Source organism: Megalobrama amblycephala, linkage group LG3, assembly GCF_018812025.1.
Source record: "Megalobrama amblycephala isolate DHTTF-2021 linkage group LG3, ASM1881202v1, whole genome shotgun sequence".
Classification (NCBI taxonomy): Eukaryota; Metazoa; Chordata; class Actinopteri; order Cypriniformes; family Xenocyprididae; genus Megalobrama; species Megalobrama amblycephala.
The window spans coordinates 56090402-56113954 of NC_063046.1; the positions used below are offsets into that span (position 1 = coordinate 56090402).

General features: G+C 34.5%; 2 protein-coding genes across 2 annotated transcripts in view; one reads left to right on the top strand and one right to left on the bottom strand.

Moving 5' to 3' along the window:
• The first annotated feature begins 2628 nt into the window (after positions 1-2628).
• mrpl21 (mitochondrial ribosomal protein L21) lies at positions 2629-12205 on the top strand. The gene is made up of 7 exons (XM_048186145.1): positions 2629-2784; positions 4133-4193; positions 4723-4808; positions 6326-6489; positions 6944-6996; positions 11665-11768; positions 11871-12205. The coding sequence occupies exons 1-7, from the start codon at positions 2694-2696 to the stop codon at positions 11933-11935; spliced, it is 624 nt and encodes a 207-aa protein (XP_048042102.1). The 5' UTR covers positions 2629-2693; the 3' UTR covers positions 11936-12205.
• Positions 12206-13043: 838 nt separating this feature from the next.
• Positions 13044-23553, bottom strand: part of mapk8ip1b (mitogen-activated protein kinase 8 interacting protein 1b) — a 32428-nt gene continuing 21918 nt past the window's right edge. The window contains exons 7-13 of the mRNA XM_048186139.1: positions 20808-20883; positions 19817-19992; positions 19032-19135; positions 16949-17056; positions 14906-14976; positions 14468-14566; positions 13044-14376 (exon numbers count right to left, since the gene is read on the bottom strand). Of these exons, the coding sequence (XP_048042096.1) occupies positions 14304-14376; positions 14468-14566; positions 14906-14976; positions 16949-17056; positions 19032-19135; positions 19817-19992; positions 20808-20883 (707 nt within the window). The 3' untranslated portion in view covers positions 13044-14303. The remainder of the gene's footprint in view (positions 14377-14467; positions 14567-14905; positions 14977-16948; positions 17057-19031; positions 19136-19816; positions 19993-20807; positions 20884-23553) is intronic.

A 23553-nucleotide genomic window follows, 5' to 3' on the forward strand; every position in this document is an offset into this window, starting at 1 on the left:
TTTGAGTTCTAAAGTCAGAATTGAGAAATAAAGTCAGAATTGTGAGAAATGAAGTCAGAATTGTGATATAAACTCGCAATTGTGAGTTCTAAAGTCAGAATTGTGAGTTCTAAAGTCAGAATTGTGAGAAATAAAGTCACAATTTTGAGAATAAAATTAGATTTTATAACTCACAATTGCAAGAAAAAAGTCTGAATTAAAGTTTATATCTCACAATTGTGATTTTATATCTCATATTTCTGAAAAAAGAAATAAGAATTGTGAGATAAAGTCACAATTACCTTTTTTATTTTTTATTTAGTGGTGGAAACAAGCTTCCATACATTACCCTGAGCATTTTATACTTTTGAGGATTTTTTTTTTATTATTACCTAAAATGAGTTTTTTTTTTTTTTTTAATTAAAAGCATTGACCAGGCAATGCACCAGACACTTTGGTGTTAATTAATTAATCATCATGAATGTAATGCCAAAAAATCCCAACGGTCCTAAATTATGCTTTATTTTCTTTATGCCAGAATATGTTCTTGACAGATTTTGTGAGATTTACCCATTTAGAGGCTTGAAAGGGTTTATGCCCTCAATGATTCAAATATTTCATGGAAATATTGATGCTACGGGCTCTGTCCAGGAACTAAAAGTACGCATGTGGTCGAGCATATTTAAGAATCTGAACTATAAATGGCAAGATTGCTTAACGACACAAATATCTGCCTATATTATTAAAGGTGCATATGCTGTTCAGGTCTGTATCTGAGGCAAGTCATGTTCAGAAACAAACTATATAGTAATATAAAGAGCGGTGAATTGTATCCATTTTCATTTTCGAGTGGTTTACGACGTGGAAAGCGTTTGCTGTAAACTGAATGCAAGATCCTACCTGCCATGCTCTTCAGTTTGGAGTGGTGCTAAGTTTATGGTCTTGTTTGCCAAAACGACATTCATTCCTTAAATACTTTTAGGTTGCCAACTGCATTACCCAATGGCACTGTTGCAGTCTACCTAGTTTTATTGCTTTTGAGGGATGATTTTGCACCCAAAACTCTAGTGCATGAAAATGTCTATTGGAGATACCCAACATTTACGGTCGAGTCGCTTTAGTTTGGCGGGGTTTTTTTGTTTTGTTTTGTTTTTTGTTTTTTTGAAGGTCTATATTTTACCCCCTCCCCTCCCAAAGAGAAAAAGAGAAACATTTTAAAATTATTATTATTTTTTAATCTCTTTTCTGTGTCTTTAAAGATAATACTGTTTGGAAATTGAAATATAAATTGGATGTTCTTTATAGGATTTCCTAATCTTTCTTAGAAATCAGTTGTAACATTTCTAGTGAACCATTTAATTGCGTTATGAGTTCTGTAATATATAGCCATCATTACAAACACACTTGATGCTACTATAGATGTACTTCATTGAAAATATCAGCATTTCAGCACTATAATAGGGTTTTGTGGGTGTGCGTGTATTATTTTTATTTTTTTAATTTAATAAAAAAAAATTCTTTTTTTTTTTTTTTTTTTTTTGATATGTTCAACTGCTGCTATCAAAGGTAGTCCCTTCATTTTTCTTGCTGTCTCTTTGGAGAGGAGTAGGAGAAGTCTATGAAAAGACATCCGCACAAAAAGCTGAATGCAGTGAAATATGTGTTGTACATTTACTTGATATTTATTACAATTATTTATGACTGCATTAACTTTATCCAGTCTTACCTCTGCGCATATGGAACGTAACACTGATGTGTGAATGAATCTACAGAGGTGTTGAAGTTCAGGAGTTTCTGTGTCACAAAAATAAAATATTGATGTATTACAGAACAGTGGTTTCCTCTCTCTTATGTCAGATTGAGCTGTGTTTGTTTATCACATATATCATGTAAAATCCATTTATCTTCCTGCTTGATCGGTTTGATGCAGCTTGTTTAATTTTTCTACTTATATATGTAACCGTGTAATATGGAAGCTTTTTTTCCGCCACAGAATAAAAAATAAGGTAATTGTGACTTTTTGTCTCACAATTCTGGCTTTATTTTTATTTTTATTTTATTTTTTTTACAGTTGTAAAGTCAGAGTTGTGGAATAAAAAATTGCAGTTACCTTTTTTTTTTTTTTTTCATTTTGTATTCAGTGACGGAAACAAGCTTCCATAGTGTTAGGATATTTATCCTTATTCAAGAACTCATTCAACCCATTACTACATATCTTTGAGTTTCATCTATCTCTTAGAAGTTTTCATTCTCTATTTGTGAAGCATACTTTATAAATAAATAGTCTTAGGCTATTATTATTATTAAATATAGCAATAGATTTAAAAACAAAACAAAACCTTATAATTCCGCTCTGTATGTTTAAACGATTATATTTATATATGGTAGCAACTGTGAAATCACAGACATTCAGAAAATAAAAACTGTTTTGCATATAAAAAAGGAAAGATGAATACAGATAATTTGAAATTTTTCAAACAATATTTCAAGCCGGGTTCTTTTAGGTAACAGCACAACATCAAAGTATGCTATAAACTTGAAAACACCTGATAGTTTCTTCAAGCGCTTCACACTCCATTCCTGTAGGTGGCGGAAACGCATCTGATTGTCAAGCACGTCTAAAGAAGAAAGTTCAGCTAGGAACCTTTGCATTCTGATGTATTTGGAGGAAGGTATTTTCATCCCTCACATTGTGCTTCCGGCACTTTCTTGCCATGGCGATGACTTTGAATCGAGAGAGTATCGCGGGGATGCTGCGGCTTCTCCGGACCGCTGGAGCGCATTTATCACGAGCCACGCCGCAACGTATGTATGCTTTATATATTTACATAAACTGTTAGCGTTCATCTTTTTGTTGTTGCTGTTGTTAATGTCCATGTAATGTGCCATGTGAAGGGTTGTTTCTTCAGTTCGTTGTCAGTTTCAATTTTTTTGTGAGGGGGAAAAACATTAAAAGGGATTGTTACATTTTTATGAGGCTTGAGTTCAAACGCTAATTGCAATTTTACAGAATTAATACAGGAAAATGTCACACAGCTGCAATAATTAAGTACAACAGTATGAATTGCATCTGGTAATAACACTGCATGGTACCCAGCTGAAATCTCCTGAAATGACACACGCATAAATAAATACCATGCAGTGTTATTATCATATGTAAATCATGATATATATATATATATATATATATATATATATATATATATATATATATATATATATATATACACACTACCATTCAAAAGTTTGGAAACATTACTATTTTTAATGTTTTCGAAAGAAGTCTCTTCTACTCATCAACCCTGCGTTTATTATCAAAAATACAGAAAAAAAAAACTTTAATATTGTAAAATATTATTACAATTTAAAATAATGGTTTTCTATTATAATATACTTTAAAATATAATTTATGTCCACAAAGCTGAATTTTCAGCATCATTAAATCCAGTCTTAAGTGTCACATGATCCTTCACAAATCATTGTAATATGCTGATTTATTACAAATGTTGTGCTGCTTAATATTTTTTTATAACGTGATCATTTTTTTCAGGATTCTTTGATGAATTAAAAGGTTAAGAGCAGCATTTATTTAAATTAAATCTTTTGTAACAATATACACTACTGTTCAGAAGTTTGGGGTCAGTATTTTTTTTCTCTTTTTTTTGGAAGAAATTTTTTATTTATTTTTTTTCAGCAAGGATGTGTTAAATTGATAAAGTGATAGTAAAGATTTATATTGTTAGAAAATATTTCTATTTGAAATAAATGCTGTTCTTTTTGACAGTTTATTCATCAAAGAATCCTGAAAAAAGGAGTAATGGCTGATGAAAATTAAGCTTTGCATTACAGAAATAAATTATATATTAAAATAGAAAACCATTATTTTAAATTGTAATAATATTTCACAATATTATGGGGTTTTTTTTTCTGTATTTTTGATCAAATAAATGCAGGCTTGATGAGCGTAAGAGTCTTCTTTTGAAAACATTAAAAATAACTTAGTAGTCAACATTTGAAGTGGATCATTTGAAGTTTTTTTTGATCCACATACATAAATACACACACACAGCATTTGAGGTTAAAGTGAGTATCTACATCCTGTGTCAATGTTTTCAAGCTCTATAACTGTCTAAATAGTCTCTGTAACTCGCAGGTGGTTTGGTTCCTGCACTGACCCGTTTTCAAAGCTCAGCGAGCAACATTTATCCTGCAAGGTAAACATCTTGTAGTGTGCATGTGTCTTTTTAGGTCCCTAAATATATAACACAGGCCTAATCAACTGGGGGTCCGCAGGTCAAATATGACCCATTTGAAATGAAGCATTAAAAATTATGGATCAAATGTAACATCAGTACCCACTGTAGTCTATTTCTGTCAAATTGACTTATTTTGATGTGGGGAAAGATTATAATCTTTGCCTTCAGATTATAATATTATCCTAAATGATACTGTTATCTGTTAATGGCAGCTTTTCATTGACAAAATATTCTGGTTTGGTCTGCATTCCACAAAGATTATTGTAATTTTATTGACTTGTTGATGAAGTTCAATAGTACTGTAGTTTAATAGTAATAGTTCAATAGTATAATATTCTTCAGGTCGACGTGTATCTTATTCAAGTGTAATTCATGTTACGTATCTTTTGTGTTTGCCTGTGTTGTGTGGTTGTGTTTTGAATGATGTTGTACAGTATGTGGCCTACAGTGACATCAGGAGGCATAACTTAGTTAATTGTGCTTTCAGCTATGTACCACCGACATCAATATCCAGACCGCCGTGGCCTGAACTACCAGTGCTTGATCCTGAAGAAGAGGGGAAAAAGCATCAAGGCAAGTGGGTTGGTCTGAGCTTAACAGTGATAGTTGAATATGGTGATTGTTGATGCACAACACTTTGTTGCTAACTTTTTCAAAAAATTATCTATAGAGCTTGGCAGCCGACTCGATTTTTCATGACGTCACGCCCCCATACTCTATACTCATTTATATTCAGAAGTATAATGATGCTTTCAATGTATCTTAAAGGGTTAGTTCACCCAAAAATTAAAATTCTGTCATTAATTACTCACCCTCATGTCGTTCCAAACCTGTAAGACCTTCGTTCATCTTCAGAACACAAATTAAGATTTTTTTGATGAAATGAAGTTTTTTTTCCCCCATAGAAAGCAATGAAATTACCACTTCGTAATTGTTCACTACATCAGCAGCATAAGTAGACTCTCATGGGAGAGAAGAAATGTTGAATAAAGTCGTTATTTACGTTTTGTAATAACATTAAGGTTGAACCACTGTAGTCACGTTGATTGGCCCTTGAATGTGATAATTACATTGTTTTTTAAGGAGGATTAAAAAAAAAAAACTCTTGGATTTCATCAAAAATATCTTAATTTGTGTTCCGAAAATGAACAAAGGTCTTACGGAACTGTTAATGTATACATTTTTTTTTTCTCTCTGGATTCTTTGATGAATAGAAAGTTCAAAAGAACAGCATTTATTTCAAATAGAAATATTTTGTAACATTTTAAATGTCTTTACTGTTACCTTTGATCAATTTTAATGCATCCTTAATGAATAAAATGATTAAAGGTGCCATCGAATTGAAAATTGAATTTACCTCGGCATAGTTGAATAACAAGAGTTCAGTACATGGAAATGACATACAGTGAGTCTCAAACTCCATTGTTTCCTCCTTATAAATATTATTATATATATCTCATTTGTTTAAAAGACCTCCGAAGAACAGGCGAATCTCAACATAACACCGACTGTTACGTAACAGTCGGGGTGTAAGCCCCCAATATTTGCATATGCCAGCCCATGTTCCCAACATTATAAAAGGCATTAGACAAGGGCAGCCAGTATTAACGTCTGGATGTGCACAGCTGAATCAACAGACTAGGTAAGCAAGCAAGGACACCAGCGAAAATGGCAGATGGAGCAATAATAACTGACATGATCCATGATATCATGATATTTTTAGTGATATTTGTAAATTGCATGTTGCTAACGTTAGCATGTTGCTAATGTACTGTTAAATGTGGTTAAAGTTACCATCGTTTCATACTGTATTTAAAGGGGCCGCAGCCTAAATCGGCACATATTTGATGATGCCCCAAAATAGGCAGTTAAAAAAATTAATACAAAAAAAAAAATCTATGGGGTATTTTGAACTGAAACTTCACAGACACATTCAGGGGACACCTTAGACTTATATTACATCTTGTAAAAAAATGTTCAATGGCACCTTTAATTTCATTTCAGGTACCCTGATTAAGTTGGAATAGGATCATTTTTGTGATTTCCATTTATTTCCTCATGAATGTCTCTCTTCCACCTTATTTTCACAGTGATTGTACAAAAGGTAAAGAGCCTGATTGAGAAGGGAGAGTACGGACGCTTGTTTGCTGTAGTTCATTTTGCTGGCCGTCAGTGGAAGGTGACCAACGAAGACCTGATTCTCATAGAAAACCACATTGATGCAGCATGTGGCGACAGGATAAGACTGGAAAAGGTTTGACCTCGGCTTCACGTTTTCTCATACGTTCATACACTGCATTCAGATAATCATACAGATTTGCATTTTTTACAGCTTCTTTATACTACTTTGTACTGTAAAGATCATTATTAGTCTTCTGTTGAACATTCATTATTATTTAGACAAACCTATTCTAGTAGACCCTAAAAACAAAATCAAGACTAAGTAACCGGGCATAATAGGTCCTTTTTGAATCTACACTAACTGAGCAATAAAATCCATACTAAAACATTCTTGTATTTCTCAGTTGAAAACCCACACATTTTATGAAAAACTAAATGCCATTACAACTAAATTATTTACTTCCTTAATTTTGTTTTTGTTAACTTGCACGTATATGCAACACAGAATACGATATTTCTATAGTAATTGCCTCAGATAAAGGGTGTTTTCATACTGCTAATGCTTTTTTTTTTTTTTTTTTTTGCAGGTGTTATTAGTTGGAGGAAATGATTTCACTCTTATTGGAAAGCCGCTTCTTGGGTAAGATATAAAAAATGTATTTCTAGTTTGAAACAAATATAAAGTTTATACAGTCAATCATCTAAGAAGAAAAAATGTATACACCATATAAAGGTAAATTATTAGCACACGTAATTGTTTTGCTTTCAGTTTGTAAGAAAAAAAGTGTGCATGAGTGTCTGTAGAGGAATCATTGTATTCTTGCTAGAAATAAAGTTTTATCTTAAGTACACTGCTCTGCACCCATCTGGTTTTCAGAGTTGTAAACATTTATGGCCTGACGTTATTTTGGATTGTGGGTGTATATCCTGAGCAAAAAAAAAAAAAAAAAAAAGGTGCTTGTTTGTCTTAACCACAAATCATTGGTCAGGAAATTAGCAAAATTCAGCAAATGCACTACTTAAAAAGCCATTGTTGTCTCAGAAAAACATCAAAGACAGAATGAAGTTTTTGGCAGAATATGGGAAGTTGTTTGTGAAATGATAAATCCCAATGAAACACGAGTTGAGGCTCCAGAGTGGTGTCTGAAAAGCTGGTGTGAAATCTAATAATAAATGCATCTGTACCAGTGAAGCATGGAGGAATAGTTGTCATTGTGTGGGGAGCCTTTTTAGCTGCTGGAATTGGTGAGCTGCTTCACTGTGAAAAGTCATTTAAAGGGTTAGTTCACCCAAAAAATCATGTCATTAATGACTCACCCCCATGTTGTTCCAAACCCGTAAGACCTCCGTTCATCTTCGGAACACAGTTTAAGATATTTTAGATTTCGTCCGAGAGCTTTGTGTCCCTCCATTGAAAATGTATGTACGGTATACTGTCCATGTCCAGAAACGTAATAAAAACATCATCAAAGTAGTCCATGTGACATCAGTGGGTTATTTAGAATTTGTTGAAGCATCGAAAATACATTTTGGTCCAAAAATAACAAAAACTACGACTTTATTCGGCATTGTCTTCTCTTCCGGGTCTGTTGTCAATCCGCGTTCACGACTCCGCAGTGACGCTGCTTGTGACAGCGGTTGCTGCTGTGTAGGAGCTTCTTCCATCGCTCTTAGTTCTTCGTCCGTGTATTCGGGTTCAAATAAATATGGCTGAGCAAAAAAATGCAAGTCTTCCTCTGTGTCGAAATCCTTAGACATGTTTGCGAAGGTTGTTTTGTTTACAGCGTGCGTCTCCCTCAGACTGTAAACGAAGCTCGGGTGCACCGGATAACACGTCAGCAGCGTCACTGCGGAGTCGTGAACGCGGATTGACAACAGACCCAGAAGAGAAGACAATGCTGAATAAAGTCGTAGTTTTTGTTATTTTTGGACCAAAATGTATTTTTGATGCTTCAAAAACTTCTAACTAACCCACTGATGTCACATGGACTACTTTGAAGATGTTTTTATTACCTTTCTGGACATGGAGAGTATACCGTACATACATTTTCAATGGAGGCACAGAAAGCTCTCGGACTAAATCTAAAATATCTTAAACTGTGTTCCGAAGATGAACGGAGGTCTTACGGGTTTGGAATGACATGAGGGTGAGTCATTAATGACATAATTTTCATTTTTGGGTGAACTAACCCTTTAATGCTTTGGAGTTCAGGAGAATATTGCAGAATGGCTTGTTTCCCACAATTGAAAAGTTGGTATCTAAAGAAGAATGATCAGATGTTTGGTTTTTGTTTGTTTTGTTTTGTTTTGTTTTGTTTTGTTTTTAAAAGACAATGCTCCAGCCCAAATTTTAAAGATAACTAAGAAGTGGCTTGAGAACAAGTTGTTCATCTTTTTTGAATGCTTTGATTAATCTGCCTGATATAGTCCTTATAATCACCACACTTACTTCACACAGGGACACTGGGTATTTATTAATTACTTTAATAAATAGTAAAATACTGTTCAAAAGTTTGGGGCTTTTTTATTTAAAAATCAACATGTTATAATGATTTCTGAAGGATCATGTGACACTGAACACTGGAGTAATGATGCTGAAAATTCAGTTTTGAAACAGGAATAAATTACACTTTAAAGCTGCAGTAGGTAACTTTTGTAAAAATGTATTTTTTAAAAATTTTTAAACCTGTCATTATGTCCTGACAGTAGAATATGAGACAGATAATCTGTGAAAAAATCAAGCTCCTCTGGCTCCTCCCAGTGGTCCTATTGCCATTTGCAGAAATACACCGCTCCCGGTAAGAAACAACCAATCAGAGCCAGGAGGAGTGTCTTAGCAGTGTCAATCAAGCTCGCGTGCGCGCTGATCTCACCCCTCTCATGCACAGCGCCAGCGCATACAGGCGTTAAAATTCAAGATTACCGGTGTGCCGCAGCTTTGCTTATGGCGGACAAACAATCCAAACTGCCAATTCCTCGAGTGGCACCTGCTCACAAAATAAAGACGGGTAAACGGAAAAAGATAGATGACGATGATAAAAAAGCCAAAAAGAAAGAATTAGATAGAGCCCGAAATAAAACGAGGGTAAATATCGGAGCGGCTTTTCCGAGGTGGAGGGAGCTACGTGTCCTGAAAGGATTAAAAACCGATGCAGAGTTAGCCACATTTCTGCTTGACGAGTAAGTATCCCTGCTTGATTTGTTTCATTTTTTAAGAACTACACAACTAAGATCATTTCAAAACAGGCCTGCCCGTCCCCTGCCTGATGCTTCCTCTTCTCCCCGCCCGTTGACTCCTCGAAGTCGCTGTGGGTGTGAATTCCTCGTCGGAGCCCATTGACTCGGTGTCAAAACTCTAGCCGCATAACATACAGATAAAATGTCACGCACTGTGCAAAGCAACTATTGAAACCTACTAATTCACTGGCTTGTCATGTTGCTGAAATAATGTACTAGCAAACCTTATTTAGCATTACATATCGATAGAATAATTACTTGCATACTGTAACGTTAGTTACCGTTAGCTATATTATCATACTATTTATTACTTATAGAAATAGTGCAACGTCATATAGTTACATTACATGTATTGCAAAATACGTAATGTTTTGAGGACCAAGTTTGTAGTCAAAGTATGGGCAGGCCATAGTCAATGTAAATCATATTGATGATGTTTCGTCTGTACCAGTGAATGTGCCATAACTGTTTATCCGCCTTACTAGCCTGCGCGTTCACGGCAGGCTCCGTTGTGATGGGGGAGGAGCTGTGGAGGGAGGGCTGTAGCGCAGCAGAGAGCAAGGGGGAGTGACCTGTGAGTTGTGCTTGTTCAAATTTTCAGGCTAAGTCAAGGTTTTCTAAAAACTCCCTACAGCAGCTTTAAAATATATTACAATAGAAAACTGTTATATTAGATTGTAATACTATTTCACAATATTACTCCTTTTTCTGTATTTTAGATCAAATAAATGCAGCCGTGGTGAGCATGAGAAACGTTTTTTTTTTTTTTTTTTTTTTCCCAAAAACATTAACAAATCTTACTGAGCCTAAACTTTTGAATGGTAGCGTGTTTTTTTTTTTTTTTTTTTTTTTTTTTTTTTTCTTGAAGGGTCACTTTTATTCATTCATAGGTTTTGGTTGAAGATCTGTTGACACTTTTTCCCAGCATTGAACATAATTGCTGACACATTCTTGTTTGTTTTTACAAACCGCTCTATTAGTCAGTTTTCTGTGGCAATTTCAGATGCTGTCAGTAGAGCTTATGTTGTATTAAACCTGGAAACAGGGTTTCTGCGGGTCTTAATTTGCCTTTCTACAAATGAAAGCCTTAAAAAGGTCTTAAATATAGCAGTCATTGCATTAAATGTTCCATGCACTGCAAAAAAATATGATCTTCCTCAGTATTATTGTCTTGTTTTCCACTACAAATATCTAAACATACTTGAGATGCAAAATGAACATATGAAGTCTCGTTTTCTGATAAACTGAACAAAATCAAGAGAGTTTAAACCTTAAACAAAAACAAATATCTGTCAGTGGGCTATGAAATCTTTGAATTAAGTTGATTTTTCTGAGCCCATTGGCAGATATTTGATCAATTTCACAGAAAACAAGACTTTACATCTGATATCATTTTGCTTCTCAAATAAATGTCTTGATTTTAAGACATTTTGTGCTGGAAAACAAGACAAAGGTACTGAGAACATCAAGAACATCACATTTTTTGCAGTGTGATCAGAAGGTACAGTAAAAGTTATTTCCATTTATTCTAGTGGTTGAGAGCAAAGTGATTCAAGCCTTAAGCTATTTTTTGGTAAAATGAATTCAAAAGTAATCTGAAATTTTGAATCGTTACCAAGACGACTCGCTGTGTTTCTCCCTAGACGTTTACAAACTGGCATGTTGTGTTCCCTTCACTTTATTACTTAAGGCCAATTCACACTAACACGTACAATCACCAGATTACAGTACATCACTTCTCAGACATTCCACGACTCGACAAGTGCTCATGTTCAATCTGCGAAAGCGAGCTCCAACAGATGCCGACAGAGGGAACACACTGATCCGACAAAACCCAACAAAGTGTCTGCTGTCGTCTGTTGGTGCAGTGTGAACTGGCCTTTAGATTTTCTTTTCTTAGTCTTAAAAAGATCTTTAAAAGCTCTTAAATCTACCCCTATGAAACCCTGTGGAATACTGAAGTAATAACCACTTAGATCACATCAGATGTCTACACTTGTCACAATCTATGTCTATGTTCTCTCTCTCTCTGTCTGTCACAATCACTAATCTATGTTCTTTCGGTCCTCAGCTGTGATTTAGTACAAGTTCACGCTACAGTCATTGAGAAGACTGAGTCTTGGCCGATGGTTCACATGAGATTCTGGAAGAGGCATCGATTCCAAAGAAAGAGAAGTATGTGGAATTTTAGATTTCTCAAATAGATTTTTAGTCTATTATATTGTTTTATATTTTTCACCAGTGCATTCATTTAACTTTTCTCTTCTTTTTTTACAGTAATTATTCAACCCCAGACTGTTCTTAGGATCAACACCATTGATGTTTTACCAAGACTGTTTTAACCCATTGCATTTGCAAAAATGTGCCATTTCTGTGAATCGGGAATGATTGTTCAGGTTTCGTGTTTAAGACCATGTAAATAATGTTTTCATATTGTCTTTGTTTTTCTTCAGGAATTGACCATTTTGGCTTGAGCAGTGAGTTGTATATAACTGTTGTATGTCACAATAAATGGTCTGTCATGTGCAGAGAGTCTGTTGAAATGTTAAGATGTGGCATCATGTTTAGATGATAATCATTAGTGATGGCAAAATAAAGATTTCTGAAGTGAACATATTTATTGAAATAGACCGGTAGACATCATATTGAATTTTACACAATTCACTGGGGACTTTTTGAAAAATTGGTCATCTGTATTTTGTTTGTCAATTAGATTTAGGGATGATTTTTTTTTTCTGCTTTTTTTATTTTATTCATTAAAAAAAAAAAAATCTAAACCTTGACAAAAAGTAGTCTTTGAGAATGTCTAAGTATAAATCCGAAATCACAACTTAATAAAAATAAGTATTTATGTATGAAAACCACTAGAGAATTTATAAGCCACTTTATGTAGGACTATATAGTTACAACATGGCATTACATAAGTTTTTCTTTTTTTACTCCCACTAGATGGCACTAATCTACCTTCAAAAAAAAATTGGATTTTAAATGCCTCGTCTCTATTTTAACATACTGCTTTAATTGCAAAATAATTTAAAAATAAATTAGAAAAAAAAGTGTGTATTTTCAAATAGCTAATAAAAACTATACATATTGCATAGTATCATAAAATATCCTCAAAATTTTAAATAATAAAAAAATATATAATTGAACAAAAATATATTGCATTGGTTTTCTTGAAAGAAAAAAAAAAGTTTCAAGGCTTCAGTTGACCACGAAGGAGAAAGTGTGACGAGAGTTACATAAAAAAATCAACCACATACAGTGTTTGAGCCGGCCAGGCTCGCACACAAATAAAATATAGAAATGAGGAATAATATTAACATCTGTGAAACAAATTTATATATTTATGTGGAATTATATAGTGTATTATTTTCATTAAATATATTTAGAAGTAGTTCATGGTGTATTGGTAGCCTATCTAAATAAAACCAGTGATCTACAAGTGTGCCTTGTTGAACAAGCCTTTAATGAGCACATCATTTGTACATAATTCATTTTGATGTAATAAGGTCTTGCTTTTACAAGAAATACCTCAGGAGTTGTTTCAATAAAGGAGCCTCAAACTGAAGGCAAGCCAAAATATCTCTTCCAAAGTCAATCACCTTCATAGTCACTCAAGCTTAAACAGGCACTCCATGGCACTGTAGTCTTTTATTATTACTTTTGTTAACCATTTCCATTGAATTTATGAGTGGATGATCAAAAAAGAATACTGAAACTCCTAAAACATTTTCTCAAACTGTTAATGACTTCTGTTAATAAGATCAAATTGCCATATACTGTTTATTGATATGCATTTTATTTGGTGACTAACTAGGAAACAAGTGGATAAGAAGCCCTATTTTGCCATGAACAATTATGAACTTCACTTTACAGGCAGATTTTAAATATGAATTATGCTGGTATACCTGTAAAATGCAGCAGACATCAAGACATCACAAACAGCTGAAATGGCAGATTTGTTACTTGTATTTTATCAGAATGTATGGTCTGTGTGTTTTGTGCTATGAAAAAATATTTTCTATTAAGCCTGAAGCAAAAACAGAACCGCAGCAGCAGCAAGAGCAACCCAGCTAACAAAAACACGTTCTAAGAACCTTTTGCTAACGTTCCCATTAAGTTATAAAAGCGTTATTCTTTGAACATTCAAAACATCATCCAGTTGTTTTTTTTTTTGTGTTAAGGGAACATTCCATTTTGTGAACATGGGAATGTTATTTTTGAATGTTCGCTGAACAGCAGTAACATTTAAAAACAAAAAGTTTTGTATAGCTAATGTTGCCATTTTGAGAACATAATTAAAGACCAGATAACTTTGAACGAACATTCTATTAATGTTACTGGAAGAACGTTTGTTCATAACTTTGAGAGAACCTTCCTAGAACATTAGCCAAAGTTCTGAGAACATTCCCTGTTAGCTGGGAAACACTCATCCAAAGCATTCAAAATCATCAATATCCTGAAAAATAATTTCAGCCTTTTATACGATACAATTTCTCGCTCGGTTCTTCTCTTGTGCGTCAGTCTGACGAATTCCAACACAAAATCAAGTTGTGTGCATCACGTTACAACCGTCAGTTTCTTCATCTTGTTTGGTCCTTTTTGTCAGATATATTAGTCTTTGATTATATACACATTATTATTTCTTATATATTCATTTAGCATAGCTGTTATATACATTGCTGTGCAGCTCATTGTAATCAGAGATTATTCCAAGTAAATGTCTTCTGTTGGACATGAGACCTCCACAAACTCTTTATAGTACAAGTGGAATGCTTTCCTGTGAATGAAGACAGAGAATATACTGACTATTAAACAAATCGAGTCGTAGAAGAAGGCAATACATTACAATAAAGGAGCATAAAACTGACCTCACAGACTCTGCAAGGGGTTTAGTGGAGTTCTCAGACACAAAGACATGGCAGGCGAATCTCTCATCAGCAGGGTGTTTTGTAATAAAGCCAAAATACCTGCCGAGATAGCGAACCATATGATAACATACTGACTAGTAAATAAAACACACAGAACAAATGCATTAACTACTGGTCAGAATGTTGAGAAAATTTGATACATTTTATTCAGGATTCTTTGATGAATAAAAAAGTTCAAAAGAGCAGCATTTATTTAAAAATAGAAATCTTTTGTAACATTATCAATATTTTTACTGTTGCTTTTGATCAAAAATATCAAAAATGTATGTTTTTTCCTGAATAAAAGCACTTTTGAACGGTAGTGTATATGTAATATAATAAGGAAACCATCATTGTCAGCGAAATAAGTTGAAGGGTGCAGGTAAATGATTGACTTACTTTTTGTTTCTGGGATGGTAGCCACAGAATGACACATTTTTCAGATGGAAAAAGTGACTATATTGGCTACTCTGTGGAAACACATTTATAAAATGATTATATTGCATGTCCACAAACCTATATAACTCTACACATTTTCTGAAATATATTAGTTCTCTATATGGTTCCCACACTTTCATTTACCAGTGAATTTCCATGTCTTTTCTAGTTATTCATAATTACTAGATAGATATACAGTGTCTCACAGAAGTGAGTACACCCCCTACAATTTTGTAAATATTTTATTATATCTTTTCAACTACACTGAAGAAAATGACACTTTGCTACAATGTAAAGTAGTGAGTGTACAGCTTGTATAACAATGTAAATTTGCTGTCCCCTCAAAATAACTCAACACACAGCTATTAATGTCTAAACCGCTGGCCACAAAACTGAGTACACCCCTAAGTGAAAATGTCCAAATTGGGCCCAATTAGCCATTGTCTCTCTCCCCAGTGTCATGTGACGCATTTGTGTTACAAGGTCTCAGGTGTGAATGGGGATCAGGTGTGTTAAATTTGGTGTTATCGCTCTCACTCTCTCATACTGGTCACTGGAAGTTCAACATGGCACCTCATGGCAAAGAACTCTCTGAGGATCTACATAAAGACGGCGTAGGCTATAAGAAGATTGCCAAGACCCTGAAACTGACCTGCAGCACGGTGGCCAAGACCATACAGCGGTTTAACAGGACAGGTTCTACTCAGAACAGGCCTCACCATGGTCGACCAAAGAAGCTGAGTGCACATGCTCAGCGTCATATCCAGAGGTTGTGTTTGGGAAATAGACGTATGAGTCCTGCCAGCATTGCTATAGAGGTTGAAGGGGTGGGGGGTCAGCCTGTCCGTGCTCAGACCATATGCCGAACACTGCATGAAATTGGTCTGCATGGCTGTCATCCCAGAAGGAAGCCTCTTCTAAAGATGATGCACAAGAAAGCCCGCAAACAGTTTGCTGAAGACAAGCAGACTACGGACATGGATAACTGGAACCATGTCCTGTGGTCTGATGAAACCAAGATAAACTTATTTGGTTCAGATGGTGTCAAGCGTGTGGGGCGGCAACCAGGTGAGGAGTACAAAGACAAGTGTGTCTTGCCTACAGTCAAGCATGGTGGTGGGAGTGTCATGGTCTGGGGCTGCATGAGTGCTGCCGGCACTGGGGAGATAGAGTTCACTGAGGGAACCATGAATGAGCAAAGCATGATCCCCTCCCTTTGGAGATTGGGCCGCAGGGCAGTATTCCAACATGATAGCGACCCCAAACAAACCTCCAAGACGACCACTGCCTTGCTAAAGAAGCTGAGGGTAAAGGTGATGGACTGGCCAAACCTGTCTCCAGACCTAAACCCTATTGAGCATCTGTGGGGCATCCTCAAACGGAAGGTGGAGGAGCACAAGGTCTTCAACATCCACCAGCTCTGTGGAGTGGAAGAGGACTCCAGTGGCAACCTGTGAAGCTCTGGTGAACTCCATGCCCAAGAGGGTTAAGGCAGTGCTGGAAAATAATGGTGGCCACACAAAATATTGACACTTTGGGCCAAATTTGGACATTTTCACTTAGGGGTGTACTCACTTTTGTGGCCAGCGGTTTAGACATTAATGGCTGTGTGTTGAGTTATTTTGAGGGGACAGCAAATTTACACTGTTATACAAGCTGTACACTCAATACTTTACATTGTAGCAAAGTGTCATTTCTTCAGTATTGTCACATGAAAAGATATAATAAAATATTTACAAAAATGTGAGGGGTGTACTCACTTCTGTTAGATACTGTAGAACATTTTAAAAGTCATTTCAATCTGTTTGGTTTTGCTTTTCTAGCCAAGTCCATGGGTATTGTCACTGTACATTTCAACTAAACAGTAAACAAATAAACAGTATTATTCTTCATTACACTTTCTTGGAAAGTCTTGAAATTTAAAAAGCAGAATGTAAAGGAGATTTTTTTCAAAAACGTGCTTAAAGGCGATCATAAAACAAACGTTCTTGCTTGTGGTCTTACCATGTCGAAATCATCCTGCACCGTGAGCTTCAGTCCCTTCACGTTTATCTCCAGGATGCAGGATGACGGTGGATTGTAATGTACAGTCAGTCTCCTGTTCATCGCAATCTGGAATCAGTCATAAAACAATATTATCAGTCTAAAGGTACGTTCACATGACAACGATTGACAAAAAACGGAAAAGTTGTCAACGACAATATTGTCAAAACGATCCCCGTTCACACAGATCAGCAAAACGACTAAAAATGTTGTATTATGCTGCCAGGCCAGTAGTTGGCGATGTCACTTTGTAAAGACAAACTACTCGCCTATAGACTGAACAAATAATACTCATGCGCATGACATCGTTGTTTCACAAATTTGCACTTTCAAGCCCGTTTTTAAAAGTTTGCGTTTTCATGCACCCAAAACACCATTGTCGTGTAACTGAATGGCCAAAACGCATAAAAAGTTTTTAGTTTTTAGTTGAAAGCGGTGTTATGTCAATGCCCCTAATAAAGAAGATTTGAATACCATAATTTAGGGTCAGTTTACATGATGCCATTTTCAACTAAAAACTTCTAATGTGTTTTGCCGTTTATTTACATGACAACAACATTTTGGGGACCTGAAAATGCAAGCTTTTGAAAACGTGTTTCAAAGTGCAAGTTTTTGAAAATTATACCATTATCGTCTGCATGTAAACTACAAAACACAAATTTGTGATACGGTGATGTCGTGCGCATGTGTATTACATGTTCAGTCTATAGGTGCCTAGTTTTTCTTTACAAAGTGACATCGCTTTGACAACGTTGTCGTCTGTATGCAAAAAACACGAAGGAAAAACTTTTTCCATTTTTAGTACATTGTTGTCATGTAAACATCCCCTTAGAGCACAGGTGTCCAATCCGGCCCAGGGGATGATTTGAACAATAATAAAAAACAGTTATGTATGGTCCACCAGCCATAAATCCGAATGGTTATTTGTTTTATTTTGGCCAATATCTATTCTGGACTTGCAAACAAAAAGCTTTGCAATCATTTCCCAAACTGTCGTTTGTGTGGATATATCACGAAGTCTATGAACAGGACATTAGCACAGCCACATGCTGAATACGTACGCAAAGAGAAGAACAAAGAGACGTGCCAGCAGAGCAAATACTGTACCAGGCTTAGCTCACTGTTTGTGAAATATAGGAAGAAAAATATAAATATTGATTTGGATTTTATATGAATGGAACTGTGTTCAGAAAGGTTTCGTAGCCTATTTTATAAGCACAGCGCTGCTTTGTGTACAGCGGTAACCAAGGAAACACTATATCGCTGCTGTTCCACAAGCGCCACCGACTGTTAGAGAGTGAATTTGCATTTTCATTCAGTCCGTCTGCTATTTTTGTTTTATGCAGGTGTCTTATGTAGCATAATTTCACAAAGCTATAAAGTCAGACCATGCTGTTTTTTTTTTTTTCTGTAAATCTTGAAATTATACAATCTAATTTAAATCAAAAACAACTGCTCATGCTCAAAATGAAGTGGTGCCTGTATACCAAATGGCTACACATATTTTTTGTTCAAGGCCAGTTTGGCCTGTTATAAAACAAATAAACAACAAATAAAAAAATAAATTGGCAACCGGTATCAAATTTGCTCCAAAAAAAAAAAAAAAATGGAATTGACCATATATTAAATAAAATTAAATACCAATATTAAATAAAACATTATTTTAAAAAACTAATAAAGTCTTTTCACAGTAAAAAAAAATACAGTTTTCAAAGAGCAGTGTGTTTTTTCTTGCAAATTAATGTGTAGTTTCTATGGTTAATATTAATGTAACTGTCAGCTCACTAAGGTTTGAAAAAAAAAAATTCGGCCCGCACGTTTATATTTTTTCCCATCCGGCCCTCAACCTAAAATGAGTTTGACACCCCTGCCTTAGAGGATGTTTTACTATATGCTCAACCCATCTAATTCCATCACTATGTTTGTTTGTTATGTTTGTTGTAACATTATAAAAAAAGAATAGCAAAGTTTGCCAGAGTTGCTTTTTTTTTCTTAATTTAAAACATACAGCGAGAGTGAAATTGAATGTAAATCATGTACAAACCTTTTGCATAGCTGCACATAGAACATCGTTGCCTTTATGATTCAATACTTGAACCGAGCCAAGGAATTTCATTGTATATTTCTCCATCCATTCAGTACTTTTTGCTAATGAGAACAAGACAGAGATATAACGACCATATAAACAGTTAGTATTGTTAAGTAATTAAAACACAGTAGAGTCATCTGAAAACACTACATGTCAAAAGCTGAATTTTCAGCATCATTACTCCAGTCTTCAGTGTCACATGATCCTTCAGAAATCATTCTAATATGCTGATCTGTGCTCAAAAACATTTCTTATTATTATTAATGTTAAAAACAGTTGTGTTGCTTCAAAGTTTTGTAGAAACCGGTACACTACCATTCAAAAGTTTGGGGTAAATAAGATTTGTTTCAAAAGGTGACAGTAAAGACATTTAAAATGTTACAAAAAAAATTCTATTTGAAATAAATGCTGTTCTTTTGAATTTCTGTTCATCAAAGAATACTGAAAAAAGTTTTCCACAAAAATATGAAGCAGCACAACTGTTTTCAACATTGACAACAATAAGAAATATTTCTTCAGCAGCAAATCAGCATATGAGAATGATTTCTGAAGGATCATGTGACACTGAAGACTGGAGTAATGATGCTGAAAATTCAGCTTTGCCTTCAAAGGAAAGATATTACATTTTATAATATATTACGCTAGAAAACAGTTTTGAATTGTAATAATATTTCAGTATTTTATGAAATGAAATCTTTTGGGAATAGAATCAGGACGTCATCCTAATCTCCAACTCTTACCATTTAAAGTTAGTTCTTGCTCCTTAAAGACCTCAGTGGCGTAATAGGCTGGAAAGATCCCTCGTGCTCCTGTTCTCATGTTGTATCCCTCATACCAATAATCTTCATCCTGCACTTCCACCAGCAGAGGGTCATTGACCTCCAACTCCAGCTCATCATCATGACGAGGGACAAATCTGGCAAAAAAGACATCCATGAGGCGAGGAAACTTTGGGTTTTTTGTATCTGGGTTGCTCTCAAATGGTAAAATGTGTCTTGTTTGTGTCCCAGTGACTTGCTACTGATATGATTAACCAGATACTAATCTTGTTTGCATATTTTAACTTTGCATTGCATGAGTGTAGTGCAATTTTATTATTATTATTATTTTTTTTTAGATATTTGTTTTGTCATATCAACAAATCTGCTGCTGATGCATTTGGGTTGTAAAGAAGCATTATTAAATAATTTACCCATTTATTTACGTTTAAAAAAGAATTATTTTAATTTTTTGGAAAATCAAATTTAGTGACATCATAAAAAAAAAATAAAAAAAAAATTTTTTTGGACAACATAGTTTAAACAGATGTGAGTTTATCTTATGATCAGAATTTCCTCTGATATCATTATACATTTAAATATATGATTTTTTTTTTTTTTTTTTGAGTATATGAACTAACAGACTAATGGGGCTAAAATAATGCACGTCATAAAAACATAAACAACTACTCATACTTTGCAACGCTTTATTCAATTCATATTTAAGAATTCATATTCTTGAAAATTTAGTTCACTGCCTTTTAAAATTATATGATTTTTTAAAAATCCTGAAATTTTTGAGTCACAAATGGAGCCATTTCCTGAGAATGACCCAGTATCCACTGGCCATGCATTCATTCAGGACTTCTCTATAGGATTGATCTATAGCATTATCATCTAAAAAAAACCAAATGCATTTTTAGTTACACATGTGTGCTGTGCTCTTTGATAGTGGTGTGTCAGTCTGTTTCACCTGTAGACGGCTTTGTGTGTCTGGTCCCTCTCCTCTCCATTAATTATGCAGGAAAACAAGCCAAAAGATTCTGTACCTAAAGACATCAGCAATTAGTATGTTTCAGCCTGTGATATAAACATTTTCACAAAATCATGGTCACACTGGTCTATCCTTATCTGCAGCTGAAATAACTGAATAAAACAAATATCTAAAAGCTTGAATGGGTTTTTAAGGTTCTTTTGGAATAAACAAACAAAATGTGTTGAATCACAAAAGCAGTATAGAAGTGGATACAGTAGAAGTGGATAAAAAACATTGTAGCACTTTATAATATATGAGTTATGTGCTCTTCATAGAAGTTAACACTTTGGAATAATATAATAAAGACCTAATGTTTTTTTTTTTTTTTTTAATATATATATATATATATATATATATATATATATATATATATATATATATATAGAGAGAGAGAGAGAGAGAGAGAGAGATTAATTAATCTGAGAAAAAATAACGCATTAAAAAAAATAATGCAGATTAATCCATTCCGTATTGACCTTTGAACCTGGAGCCGTTCTAGGCACCATTCGACTGTAAAATGAAGGAGGGAGACGACTGCTGCACTGACGGACAGAACGGGCAGAGCTCCTCCCTCGTGTGCGCGAGCTCTCCCTGTCTTCAAAGTAAGCACCGTCTTTGCACTCTCTCTACCTCACACATAATAATCTAAATCAACTGACACAATGCTAAAAGTTCGTAAGACCGAATCCATGTTTCACGAGGCGCATTCGGAGAATGTTTTTCCTGAATAACCGCTGGGTGTGAATAGTGCTCAAAAGAACGTCACCTCATCTTCTCTGACAGGCGCCCTGCACGTGCAGCTGATATAAACCACACTTTCAGTAAACAAAAAGAAAATCCTATCCAGTGGTGAAGTGTTTTCTGTGTTGACAAATCTTTTGCGATGTCCTAATAACTGTCGCGATTCGCACGCAACGCGTCAACGTCCACTAATGTCCAATTCGCGACCTAATGACTCATTTGAACAGATTCATTTTAATGAATCATGACAACAACTGATCTGTCCACACGGTCTATAATGAATCATTTACTCGAACAACTCTGAAATGAGAACATAACTGTGCTTACCCCATTTAGCAAGAGTGGTTAGTAAAATTAGCCTTAATAATCCATAATATTTTCAGGTTATTTAAATGTCAATGTGTAGTAAATTAGGCCTACCTATAAAATCAGTTAGTTTAGACTGGAGTGAGGTGAAACCAGAACAAAGGAAGTTGTTGTTAGCTAGGTGCATTCAATTGTATATGGTAGAAAATTATATTCTTAGTTAATATAACTTCTAAATGCTACTTTTTAATACTTTTCAGGTTTAGCAAAAAAGCATCTCTTACAAAGCTATAAAATCACTTTTTTTTTGCAAAGAGGGCAATAAAGAATTACAGTGAGAGTGACGGGTACTTTATTGTCAGTATCGGGCTCGCAGATCACGTGGGTAGGGCACTTTTTACTTTTTGTGTGGATGACCATGTCTGTCACCACCGAAGACCATTTTTGACCCAGGAAAAACCCTGCATTGATTCATTTGAATTGAAATATTTAATACTTTCACAAAAATTATGTATGCGATTATTTTAGATTAATCACAGAGTATGTAATTAATTAGATTAAAATTTTTAATCGATTGACAGCCCTAATATATATATTTAAAAGTTAAGAAATAAATTGTGTTTTGTGAAGAGACATCTGAATGGTGTACACTCACACTTAAATATTGTACTCATATATAGTCAGGGATGTGTATTCCCAAGTTGTGGAAATGAGACTTGATTGCTTAGTTTTAGTTTTTAAAAGTAACCAAAATGCTAAACATTAAAGTTAAAGCAGAACAAACATAAACATAAATTTTGTTTGATCCGAGCTTGTTCAGTTATGGTTGGTTATGATCTGATGTGACTTTTATATTTTTAAGCTCTAAACAGCAACAACGATAATAATGTTGCAATAGATAATTTATCAGATTTTTAAAATATTTTTATTGTTGAGACCCATTCAAAAGTATGGAATGTGTAAAATTTAAAAACTTGCAGAAATTAAGAAGAAATAATTAAAATTAAATTTAAAAATGCATTTTTATTTACAGTAAAGTACCCCCAATTTCTCTTTCTTTCTTTCTTTCTTTTTAATACATGTGACCTTGAAGTAATCCAAAAGTAACCAGATTACATTACTTTCATATTGTGGTACTTGGATTACGTTACTGAATACTTTTTTATGAAGTAATTTGTACCTGTAACGGAATACATTTTTAAAGTAACCCTCCCAATCCTCATAGTTTTGGGAACACTTTAAAGGTCTCATTTATTAACATTAGTTATACATTTACTAACAAACTAAAAATGAACAATAAATTCTTACAGCATTCATTAATTTTTGTTATTGTTAGTTAATAAAAATGTTCATGTTCAGGTTAATTCAAGGTGCATTAATTAATGTTAACAGATATAACTTTTTTTTTTACTAAAAATGTTTTAGTAAAGGTTGAGATTAACATTAACTAAAGGCTGGAATACACTACACGACTTTTAAGATCTGAACAGTTTTTTAAACAGCAGGTATACACTTTGTAAACAGTTACAGAGAAAAGTTGGGCATCACACACTACCAGACTTTAAAACAGTTTGTGCCTCGTTGCTAGGAGACGCATGACAGGTGACACAAACGCAGGTCAGGTGATGATATGACC